The sequence below is a fragment of the Bubalus kerabau genome, chromosome 4 (genome assembly GCF_029407905.1).
Source record: "Bubalus kerabau isolate K-KA32 ecotype Philippines breed swamp buffalo chromosome 4, PCC_UOA_SB_1v2, whole genome shotgun sequence".
Taxonomy (NCBI): domain Eukaryota; kingdom Metazoa; phylum Chordata; class Mammalia; order Artiodactyla; family Bovidae; genus Bubalus; species Bubalus kerabau.
Genome location: NC_073627.1, coordinates 128,502,304 through 128,514,789, shown reverse-complemented (window position 1 = coordinate 128,514,789; position 12,486 = coordinate 128,502,304). Strand labels below are relative to the sequence as shown.

The 12,486-nt window shown below is 38.6% G+C and overlaps 1 protein-coding gene across 1 annotated transcript in view; it reads right to left on the bottom strand.

The window, feature by feature from the left end:
- Positions 1-6,909: 6,909 nt before the first annotated feature.
- Positions 6,910-12,486, bottom strand: part of DCAF10 (DDB1 and CUL4 associated factor 10) — a 51,824-nt gene continuing 46,247 nt past the window's right edge. Inside the window, exons 6-7 of the mRNA XM_055578565.1 lie at positions 9,471-9,616; positions 6,910-8,451 (exon numbers count right to left, since the gene is read on the bottom strand). Of these exons, the coding sequence (XP_055434540.1) occupies positions 8,083-8,451; positions 9,471-9,616 (515 nt within the window). The 3' untranslated portion in view covers positions 6,910-8,082. The remainder of the gene's footprint in view (positions 8,452-9,470; positions 9,617-12,486) is intronic.

The following is a 12,486-nucleotide window of genomic DNA, read 5'->3' as shown; positions in this document are numbered from 1 at the left end:
TAACTGCTCAGTAACGTAAATGCCATTTGAAAATAGGGAAGTCTTAGCTCTAGCTCTTGCTGAGAGGACGCTGTAGCTGACGGGAAGCATGGTTATCCCTCTCTCAACCTCCAAAGTTAAGATAGTCTCCAAACTGGCGTTCTTTATCTTCACAGAGATTCATGGAACTGTCATCCATGAAAAAACTAAACCTGAACTACATTTTCTATATCCCTGGTTCTCAAACTGTGGTCCCTAGATCTTCAGCATCAATGGGGAACTGGCTAGAAATACAAAATAGGGGCTCCCACCCCAGAACTGTGAAGTCAACATCCCTGGGTGTCAGCCTAGCAATCTTTTAACAAGCCCTCCTGGTGATACTAATGCCTGCACCACTTTTCATGTTCTCTGCCAGAAGGGAAGGGCCTAGAAGGAAGTTTCTTAACCATTAAGTTTTTGGAAATTTGTTATATCAGTAATAGGAAATGAATATAAATAGTTCTTTAGTATTAATGAATGCCAAATCTCTTCTATTTAAACTATAAGTAATCTATGTCAGTCATATTTCAGGAATAATTGAAATAGTGATCATTAATGCTATGGTTAAATTATCTAAAGAATGATTCATTTCTCCAAATAATCTGAACTGAAAGAGATTCACTCTATTTTCCTTTTCAGTGACTTACCAAAAGTTAGCATCCCATGTAGGATTGTCATTTTTCTAGTAAATTTAAAATAGCATGGCAAAATGAACTGTCACTCACACTATTAAATAATACAAGATGTCATTCTAGGGAGCAGTGTGAAAAATAAACATGTTCTAAATTTGTATGAGAACTAATCACTGTATACAGCTTGACAAAAAATTATCAACTATGCTTCCTATTTGGTATGAATAATTTTCACTGAATAAATCATTTATGAAATGACATATATTCATATTGGAGAAGGCAATGGCACCCCACTCCAGTACTCTTGCTTGGAAAATCCCATGGACGGAGGAGCCTGTTAGGCTGCAATCCATGGGGTCGCTAAGAGTCAGACACGACTGAGCGACTTCACTTTCACTTTTCACTTTCATGCACTGGAGAAGGAAATGGCAACCCACTCCAGTGTTCTTGCCTGGAGAATCCCAGGGATGGGGGAGCCTCGTGGGCTGCCGTCTATGGGGTCGCACAGAGTCGGACATGACTGAAGTGACTTAGCATAGCATATACACATTCATATTGAATAAACTTGTAAATGGCCAGAACTTTAGTGAACAGATGTGAATGGTTCAGATCTTAATAAATGTGTTTTCAGTGTAAAATGCCAGTTCTGTGTTTTACAATAGCCTTCACAAAGTGCAGTGTGCACATAGCAGTGGAAAGACAAGGTGAACATAAAAGTGCAGGAGGTAATGTAGAACTTTGATTTTTTTGAAGCTGAAACTCCAGTACTTTGGCCACCTCATGCAAAGAGTTGACTCATTGGAAAAGATCCTAATGCTGGGAAGGATTGGGGGCAGGAGGAGAAGGGGATGACAGAGGATGAGATGGCTGGATGGCATCACCGACTCGATGGACATGGGTTTGGGTGGACTCCGGGAGTTGGTGATGGACAGGGAGGCCTGGCGTGCTGCGTTTCATGGGGTCGCAAAGAGTTGGACACGACTGAGCGACTGAACTTAACTGATCCTTCTAAAGTTTGCTTTATACATGTTTTATGATGTATATAATAGATGAGTATAATATGTGTATAATTTATAAATAACCAAAATTTAAAGTGTTTTCTCTCAACTTTTTCTGTTAGGAGTTACATGATCAAAAAAGTTTAGAATACCACTAACAAGAAACACCACTGCCTCTGTCATAGCCTTATGGTTGATTCTGGTCTAAAAACGAACAAAATGTAAACAAAAGTTTTCAAACTAATACTAAATCCAAGTTTGCTATCTTTTAAATAGGTTAAAAGACACCCAAAAGGTGTGTCAGATGTTTCAAAGTAGCATTTATTTTTTTAAAGCACATTATGAGGTAGACTTAAACTATTCAATGCATATATTAATAAAACATTAAAAACCTTAAAATTGTATGTAGGTATGTAGATAAGTTCACCTGTAATTCTACCATCCATTTGAAAACTCAGAAAAGGTAAAAACCTATAAATAACGTGGGAAGAAGGAAGTTTTGTTTCAATTTTAGATTTGAGAAGTTACTAATTATTTTATGGCTAGTTTTCAATGAATGTGAATATCTTTACTAGAAGGTAGATAAAAGGTACTCTAATGCTTATTGTTTTCACTAGGTCAAAATGATACTATCCAAGCAGGACCAGCTACATAATTTGTGAGCCCAGTGCAAAATAAAAATGCAGGCCCCGTGTTCAAAAAATTAAGAATGTCAAGATTGCTTCAGCAGAGCAATAAACTAAGCTTGAGGCTTTTCTTAGTAAAGGGCCCTTGTGACTGCATAGGTCACATACCCATGAAGCCAGTCCTGGGTCTAAGTCTGTGTCACCTGCAGTTATGGAATACCAAAACCTTAGTTATCTTTGTCCCTTGAGCTCTAGTACTAAACTAGGCATCTAGTAGGGAGTCACATATTTGTTGAATGAAAAACTGAATCTCGCAGTTTTCGAGAACAATGAGAAATGCTTGGTTTTTCTGTCCTACTGTCAGGAAAAAACCTTACTCCAATGAATAGTCTGTTCATTATAATAAATGATGGACTTCTGTAGTACTGAATAATTTACACATCAAAATTCTGGCCTCACGGGAACTTGAGACCACATACAGTGAATTTGATTCATCCAACATTCAATTTATTTGATTGATCCTGCTGGGCACTGGGAATAAAAGTCCCTGCCCTCAAGGAGCTTACAGTTTGGTGTAAGAATCTAGTGAGAAAACTTTCTGGTGTTTGGCATATTATCTGGGACAATCTAAACTTCCTGAAAGTGTTAAATCTAAGATTTTCAGAAAGCACAGTCAAGAAATAGAAGATGCAGTGAAATTTAAAAGAAAATTCAAATATTCAACCTTTAATGTAAAAACTGAAATCTATATAAGGTAAAAAACTCAGGAAAGCTGAAAATTCTTTCTTAAGTATTTTGGACCAGATTTAAACTTTAAAAGTTATTTTATTATGTCTGGCATTTTCATTTATAGTGACATTTATATACACATACATAGAGGAGGGTATGTGCATGGGAGATATATTCCTTGGAACTTTTGATAAAATCCATTAATAAAATCCATTTTCCCATCACTAATTCATTTACAACTAAAGCAGCACACAAGTAAATTTAAGACTTTGCTTTTGATAATAATTTCATATCATTTGAATGTGAGAAATTCTTCAGAATTGTGTTTAGGTTATAAATTTCGGTACATCTCATTTTACACTGAGATTAAACTATCTGTACAATGTGATAACCATATTTTTTAATAGTTATCAACAAAATTTAATGGCATTAAGAATACTCTTAAGTCTACCTGGATTTTTATTTTTTCACTCTGCACTCTTCTTTTTTCTTCAAAGCATGAAAGACCCCTGTGCAAATACAGAGCCTTTGTTTTTCCTTCCCTGTACTTTGGTACATTGCTTTCCTTAATATAGCAGCATCCTTAGCTTTTGTAGTATTTTACTTAGTGGCAACTGAAGAAAATCACTAGCCTGGGCTTTAACTGGGAACTTCAGAAGGTTGTTGTGAAACTGTCAGGAAGGTGGTGAGCAACCAAAAAAACTCTCATAGATTGTGCACCCAGAGCGCATCCAGCTCTTTAAACACTAAGCAGACTTGGTTATCTCACCTCCCAGCTCCTAACAGATGAACACAGCATATTAGAAGGAAGTGGGGAGCCTGTTAGAAGCAGGTGTATTGATAAGTGTAGTAAGAAACCACTATATAAGCAAAACAGACTGCTTAGCAGAGATAAAATTTTTTAAATTAAAAAAAAAAAAAAAAACACACCAGCAATCTAAGGCAAATGATTATATATACCTTGGGGCTGAGGGAATCACTTTATAATAATATCAATTTGTTATAGCCCTTTACAATTTATGAAGTATTTTACATACATCAGAGCTCTTTAGATATTTGTAATAACACATGAATATCACTTACTTTTCACCATGAAAAAGTGAATTATACTGAGCATGCTGTTTAAGAAGAAGGCAGGTAAGGTATACTGACATATCTGAAAGACTTGCATCAAAAATAATTACAGGTTTTAAATTTTGGCACTTAAAGAGATATGCATTATTTATCCCAAAATTAATATATATGCTTTTCTTCATAACCCACACGGTGTTACTGAGTGAGTTTTCATAGCTCTCAGTGACTGCTGGTCATTAAACGGGGATGATTGTCATCAGTAAGTTATCAAATTATTTATCCTGTTAAACACAAGCTTAACAGATCCTTATGGATGCCAACACCATATATTCTAATATGGGAAACACTAGGCTCCCAAAAGATTCTCTGAGTGTTTTTCCTATATTGCACTTTCTAGAAAACAGCTTTAACAATAATGTGATGTGATCCTGGTTCTAGATATATAAGTGGGAAACAGGTGATTAACCTTTTCCATGCTTGTTTTCCTCAAGTTTTTGGTATAGCCTCTCTTCAGGGATGTAACAAGGAAAAACAACAAAATACACATGCTTTTTGGGCTTCTGAGAAAAAAAGACCACAGACATTTTCAAAAGATTAAAATACAGGTCTCTTCTGCATCAGCCATTTCATTTTCACAATTGAAAATGTGGAGTTGATGTTCTTAAAGTCATTCAACATAGCTTTGCCATAAATACACTACTCTGCAGAAAGCTTTTAAAAACAAGTATAATTTATACTATACTTACCAACAATTATAATACTTATCAATTATAATACAATTTACCAGTTATGAATAAAAATAACTAAAAATTTTGAGTTAAAAACACCAGATTAGACTTTATACTGTAAGTGAAATGGGACCTCAAAATTTTAAGTGTAATATCCCCCACTATTAATAGTATAGCATTCCTGATGCCCTTTAATTTCTTAATATTACCTGATGACGTTTTGATCATGATCATACCTCAGAGGAGGCTTCCCTGGTGGTTCAGAAGGTAACGCATCTGCCTGCAATGCGGAAGATCCGGGTTTGATTCCTGGGTCAGGAAGATCCCCTGGAGAAGGAAGTGGCAACCCACTCTAGTACTCTTGCCTGGAAAATCCCATGGATGGAGGAACCTGGTAGGCTATAGTCCATGGGGTCGCAAAGAGTCGGACACGGCTGAGTGACTTCACTTCCTTCTATACCTCAGAGAAGACAAAAATTTTACTGAGTTTGCTGGCTATTAATTTTTCATTCTCATCTGTGTGACTCTGTACAAGGCTATTAATCCTCCATTTTTCTTTATAGTTATTTATCCTACTTGAGGGTTTTTAGTTAGGTATGGACTGTATGTACACCCTGCAGTTTATGGCACTAATTCTAATGGAAACTGTCAATCTTGTAAATGTTCTTTTGCATAGTAAAGAAAATAAGCCAGCTCTGTTAATAAAAGACTTCCAGAGGGTGTTAAATAGGTAAATTAATAGGCCAGTTTACCATCCTTTACAAACTAAAGGGTAAAATGGTTGGGTAGTAAGCACAGGCTAGGAACTAAGACACTGGGTTTGAAATCCAGTACATGTCAGCTCTGTGCTCAGGGCATATCACCTAACCTGAGTCTCCATTTCCTCCACAGTAAATTGGTGCTCACATCACCAGCCTTGCAGTTTTTGTGAAGGTTACCAGTAAAGTATGTACATTATTTGACATGATAGAGTGGTTTAAGAATCATGTACTGAAATTTAGAGTTGGGCAACATTTGGGCCCAGCATCTAACATGGAGTGCTCTCCAAAGGAGATGCAATATATAGAAATTTCTTATAACCATTGTACTTAGTAGCTTATTTTTACTATCAGCATTAGGTATTTTTGTCTCCCAAACTTTCTTTTAAATATGTTTTTAAAAAGTTTATGGCAAACTTGTTTTTCAGTGTGTACTTTTTATGATGACTAAAAAAATTTACAATTTTTATTTTAACAACCATGGTAAAAAAAAAGATGTAATTTTTAAAATTTGTCCTAGAGCCAACATTATCTAAGTGAGATGTAACCTCTATGTGTGTAAATGGCTGTCTGGTAGATTCTACAAAAAATGTCATTTTTATTCATGCATTTGGGTTGCATAAATATTTCTATAAGATTTAAAACAGTTTCTCCTTATCACTGGAATTCTCAGCATCAATATTCTCATGCCTTTCTTTTTCGATCTATTGGCCAGTTTAAGGGTATCCATAGTAATACAACTTAAAGACAAAAAAAAAAGTCTTTATAAATCTTTAACAGCCAGCATAATACAGTAGAAATTGCCCTGAGCAAGGAATGGAGAGACCTGAATTCAAGTCCTGGCTCTGCCACTAATTTTGCAGGATGACCTTAGCTAAGTCACTTAACTTCTACATTCATCAAATAATGAGATTGCATCCATTTTAAGACTTCTAAAATTGCTTTCATTTGCTTATTTTTTAAACTATCAAAACACCTTCTGGGAGTTATGGTAAGCACCGGATGGGTACAGAAATATTTACTGATGTTTAAGGTAGTAATGTTTCAAGCTGTGATCTAGGAACCATCTGAATATAAATTATTTGGGGTTACTGTTAAAAATACAGATTCCTGTCCTCTCCCAGGCTGAATCAGAACCTCCTAAGGTGAGGGTCAGATTCTCTATTTTTTACAAGCTCCTCAATGATTATTGGAGAAGGGCAAGGTTACCCACTTCAGTATTCTGGCCTGGAGAATTCCATGAAGTAGTCCATTGGGGTCACAAAGAGTTGGACACGACTGAGCTACCCTAAATGTTTGAGAACCACTGGCCTAAGAGAATATGTTCTAAGAGGGAAAAAACTAGCACGTGGCTCAAATTACTCTAACCTCTGGCAAAATCTCCTCTAAAGATAATCCCATTCAAAGCAGAGAAGACTAGAAAAAAGCTGCCTGCATCAGCAGAGTAGTCAGCCTTATGCCTGGCCCCTGCATGATGCTTTTTGCTTGCTGTGTTCCATAACAAAACACAACAAAAGGTCTTGACAGCCGAGTCACTGACTGCCACAGTCATGACAACAGCTTGAAAACAAATGGAAGTTATCTCTTCATTAATAGTAAGAGTTGAACTCAAGGAAAATGAGAAAAACACAACTCTCTTTACTCTCAATTTTCCCTCCACCTGTCACTCTGTGATTCAAATAATGTGGTGGAGGAAACAGAAAATCTAAGCTACATTGTTCTCATCACTCTGTGGCCAGACAGACAGTATACTAATTTAATAAATAAATCCTCTTCATACAATAGAAATGACCCAAGCCCATTCCTTCCTCTCTCTTCCTTTCTAATGCTGTTGACAGGAACAAAATATCAACTAAGGACATATGCTGTAGACTTAAAAATTCATACAAATACAGTAAATTACAAACAGAGGTGATAATGTTTTTTCTAGAATTTCACAACAAAATTACTCTCATGGTGAAAAACATAATTTTGACAGGAAACCTAAAAGACATTTTGGTGCAAGACTGTAACAGTTGTAAGGATAATGCCATCATCTGTGCTCATTATAGAGAAACTAACAGCAACTTTAAAAGGCCAAGAATACTGATAAGTGAAGATGAAATTTCTTTTCAGCAACCAGTATGCCAACATCAGACTTCCGGGTTTTATTCAATACTAGCATCACGAGTGTCTCCTAATCCAACCAAAACTCCTGCCAAATGTCCACAAAATTCACACCAAAATCAAAAACAGAAAGAGAATTAAAAGAAAGAGACCTGACAAAGCTACCAGCAGAGCTGGAGTGTAGTGGCACGGGTCAGCAGGAGCGGAGGAATGCTGCAAAAGGAGTCTAACTTGGCGATGCCTCGTGATGCTGGATGATCAAGTACTCAGGTCACAGGTATGTTTGTGGACCCATAAGAACCAGGATCTTGACCCAAACTTTTAAGATCTTCTAAAAAGAAAATACTTCACCTAAATTGAAGTATATAGAAGTCGAACACCAGTAGAGTTCCTTATTTGACGTTAAATTGTGCCTAAAACTTTGGCTGATACAAAGAAACCCGTCCACTAAGGCACCCAGAGGCGATCTGACAATGTGTTGGAGAGAACTTTGTCGTCAGTACCACATCATTGTGAGAGTACAGAGAACGGATCACCCGCAGGGGACTGGCTTCTTTGGGCAAACAGTCAATAAGTTCACTGCACTGTTTGTCAAACCCCAACAAGCGAATCCCATATCCATGTGGGGACGAAATCATTCGCCCATCAGGGCTGAAGCAAAGTTCTTTGATATAACCCCTGCCTACATTGGCTTCTTCAATGTAATGAGTCAGGCGTAGAGAACAGCGAGGTGCAACTGGTCTCACGGGTGCTCCTTCTTGGAATTCATAGACACAAGTCCACTAGAGGGAGAGAAGAGAGCGAAGTCAAAGTTACAGAGCCTCATAAATGGAGTATCATCTTTAAAAATTGTGAATAACTGTAGTCAGCTGTAACTTATAAAATGCAGTACAGCAACTACACTTCAACTAAAATTAATTCAAAAACAAAGTTATAGAGCCCCAAACAGTGCTACAGATAATCTTTCTTTCCCCCAAAGGCTCAACAGAATGCCACAGCTACATCCCTGCTGCAAGAAAACATCCAGATGAATGCTACCCCTCTCCCAATTAACAAAATCTGTAGGCCCCACACTGTCTTATCTACATTCATATCAAGGTTATTGCTGTACTGTGACACTTGGAAGCATTTTATTCCCCGAGGCTACTGTGACTTCTAAAGTAATAATTCCCCTGACAGTAACAACAATCTTGATATTTTAGGGTTAAGATATCTAAGCCCTAGACTACCTCTCCTACACACTTCGAAGACTCTTCTCTCCTGTTAGCTGTGGCTTCTGAAGATAGTGAGATTCTTGGAAGACACTAGCTTTCCAGAGTAAGGAGGATCCTAAGGTCATACAAGACCTTTCCCCCTAGTTATCAGTTCAATCCCTTCCTTTCCCAAAGCTTTGTTTTTTTTGTTTGTATTTTGCCTGTGCTAGGTCTCAGTTACAGTATGCAGGATATTAGTTGTGGCATGTAGGGTCTAGTTCCCTGACCAGGGATTAAACCCTGGCCCCCTGCATTGTAAAAAGAGAAACTCATAATACTCCATTGACTTAGCAAAACCTCCCATTTAGTCAGCTTAGCTCAGTCCTGGGTTTACTATGTAAGAGGTTTTTTACAATGAGATGAAGGAGGCAAGAATTAAACTGGGCTTAATCCGAGCTGATGACTGGTTTAAAGTACCTCCCACTTGCCAAACCCAGGCCAGAGAGGAGGAAGAAGGATTTTGAAGGGATAAAGACGCCATGAGCACACATGGCAATGGCAGTTTGTTCAGTCAGCCCCGTTGAAGGTGCAGTGGTGCTGCCCCGTACCTCCTGATCATCAGTGTTGCTTGAGCACCGAAGAAGAGTGGCCCAGCCTTTTGGGTGCAGCTGTAAGGATGTGATGCAGTTTCCACGGTCTCTCTCACCAGGAACTTCAGGGGTTAAGACTTCAAGACTATTTCGTGGTGAAATTCCTGAGATATAAGAATATTAGGATGTGGAATTCGTATTATTAAAAGACTAAGGCAGCTCATCAAAGCTTTGATTTCTGGCAGCCACCCTATCGGGGCTTTCTTATTTCTTCATCTGCCCTTTATGCTACCACATGTAAATACACTGAGGTGCCCTTCAGTGTATGGGCTATGTTTCTGGAGGTGGGTGTAGGGGAAAGGGTATGACAGGAACTAAAAAATCCAAGTTCCTGCAGCAGGAATCAACAGTAATCTATGTCTAAGGCAGTAATGGAGAAGGAAATGGCAACCCACTCCAGTATTCTTGCCTGAAGAATCCCACGGACAAAGAGCCTGGTGGGCTACAGTCCATGGGGTTGCAAAGAGTCGGACACGACTGAGAGACTAACACACACACACACACACGGCAGTAAAGCTGACTAGGAGTCCTTTTGATTTGAATCTGCATCTCAGAAAGCTATATAAGAATCGAAGTTATGTGGTATGAAAGGAGTCTGGAAAAGTAAAAAATAACAATTCTCATCTCAGAAGACCTGGTGCTCTCTAGTCCAGAGAAAGAAATACTTGGAAGCCATGAGGACTGCCTTAATGTAGATTAAAGATATATGTAAGGAGAAGGACTTACAGCCCCTAGGATAGTACCATAAACAATAAATTGACCTATAATTTTGGAGGTAAGAGAGGACAACTCACACAGAGACATGTCAAGACAAGGGGTGGGAGATACTGCCAACTGTACATATTCCTGGTACTCTGCTATGGCCATCATTTCTTTCTACCTAGCCACTGATGCAAGTGACTGCTGTAGTGAGCCATTGTTACAAATGGGAGTATGTCATGTCCCTGAGTATGTGGAAAACCACTTTCATAAACATTGGTAAGAAGCAACTTCGAAATTTAATACCAAGAGAAATATTTCAACAATTCTGTGCCTATGCTGCTGCTAAGTCGCTTCAGTTGTGTCCAACTCTGTGCGACCCCGTAGACGGCAGCCCACCAGGCTCCCCCATCCCTGGGATTCTCCAGGCAAGAACACTGGAGTGGGTTGCCATTTCCTTCTCCAATGTATGAAAGTGAAAGATGAAAGTGAAGTCGCTCAGTCGTGTCTGACTCTTAGCGACTCCATGGACTGCAGCCTAACAGGCTCCTCCGTCCATGGGATTTTCCAGGCAAGAGTACTGGAGTGGGGTGCCATTGCCTTCTCCGAGGAGTTAGTTTAAAAATAATGAACTGCCTCTGTCAGACCCTTTGTGAATTATTTCTCACTTAGATGTGGTCTCTTCTTTTAAAAGCTTCCCTTTAGATTACTGCACTGACAAAAACCTGTTATGTTCTAAACTGCAGTTACAACCAAATTATATATAAGTAATTTCCCATGTGATTAAACTTTAACAACAATTTTAGGGAAAAAAATCCTATTTCAAGAATTAATTTTGAAAATCTATAACCTAAGCAGAAAAGAAACTCATTCTGAATAGATAAGCAGTGGTTTTTGAGTCTCTGCTCCTTGGAGGTTGCTTAAGAGCTGGCTAAAGGGAGGAACCATACAGGGTCAGAGTGGAGATGGGGCAGCAAGACTGGAGGGTCAAGGGCCTCTCTAATTACACTTGGATCAGTTACTCTACTTTTATTTGTGCTACATCCCTAAAAATCCACAGGAGAAATACTATATATCCAGGCATAAATCTCTAAGAGGAGAATATTTAAACTTAAAATGAGACAGCACAGTCTTTAACATCCAGAGAACCAGATGATGGATACTCAATAGGTTAGGTTAGGAAAGACTCTCAAACCATTCTTGGCAGTAGCCATAAAACGTAATCAAGTAATTAAATAGGCATTTACCAGGTAAGGCCACCCAGGAAAAACCTGAATTAGAAATCTAATGTACGGTCTCTCCTCTAAATTTCTAGGTACAAGATATCTCCAAAAGGTGACCCAAAACTACCAAAAAAACAAAAACAAAAACAAAAACAAAACCTGTATCTAGCCATCAGACCACCAAGAGGAGAACAAATAAAAAGTGTTGTAAGACCTCAAATGTGGGTTAGTATGGAGAGGGATGGTGAGTGAAATTTGCTAGATAGAAAGCATTTCAATTGAGGGGTAGATAGGCTAGATTAACCAGATAGTTCTACCAGACTGGCTGGGAAAAAACTGGCAAAAGCTAAGTGGGGCCACATTGTAGCTCACTTTATCCCACAACCTCTGTGAGGCTGCCAGGCATTGCTGAGGTAAGGAAACAGCAGAGCAAAAAGCCTACTGGGCTGGAACCAGGCGACTTTCACAAGCACCTGATAAATCATCCCTTTATATTATATATTATATAGCACTATCAGATCCATTGTTGTTACTCAGTTTCTAAGTCGTGTCCAACTCTTTGCAACCCCAGGGACTGCAGCAGACCAGGCTTCCCTGTCCTTTACTCTCTCCCAGAGTTTGTTCAAACTCATGTCCATTGAGTCAATGATGCTGTCCATCCATCTAATCCTCTTTCACCCCCTTGTCCTCCTGCCCTCAATCTTTCCCAGCATCAGGGTCTTTTCCAGTGAGTCGGCTTGTCCCATCAGGTGGCCAAAGTACTGGAGCTTCATCTTCAGGCATCAGTCCTTCCAGTGACTATTTGGGCTTGATTTCCTTTAAGATTGACTGGTTTTATCTCCTTGCTATCCAAGGGACTCGAGTCTTCTCGAGCACCACAGTTCAAAAGCATATTCTTTGGTGCTCAATCTTCTTTATGGTCCTACTCACATCACTGTAGATCTGTACACATCACTACTGGAAAAACCATAGCTTTGACTATATGGACCTTTTTGGAAAAGTAATGTCTCTGCTTTTTAATACGCTATCTAGGTTTGTCAGCTTTTATTCTA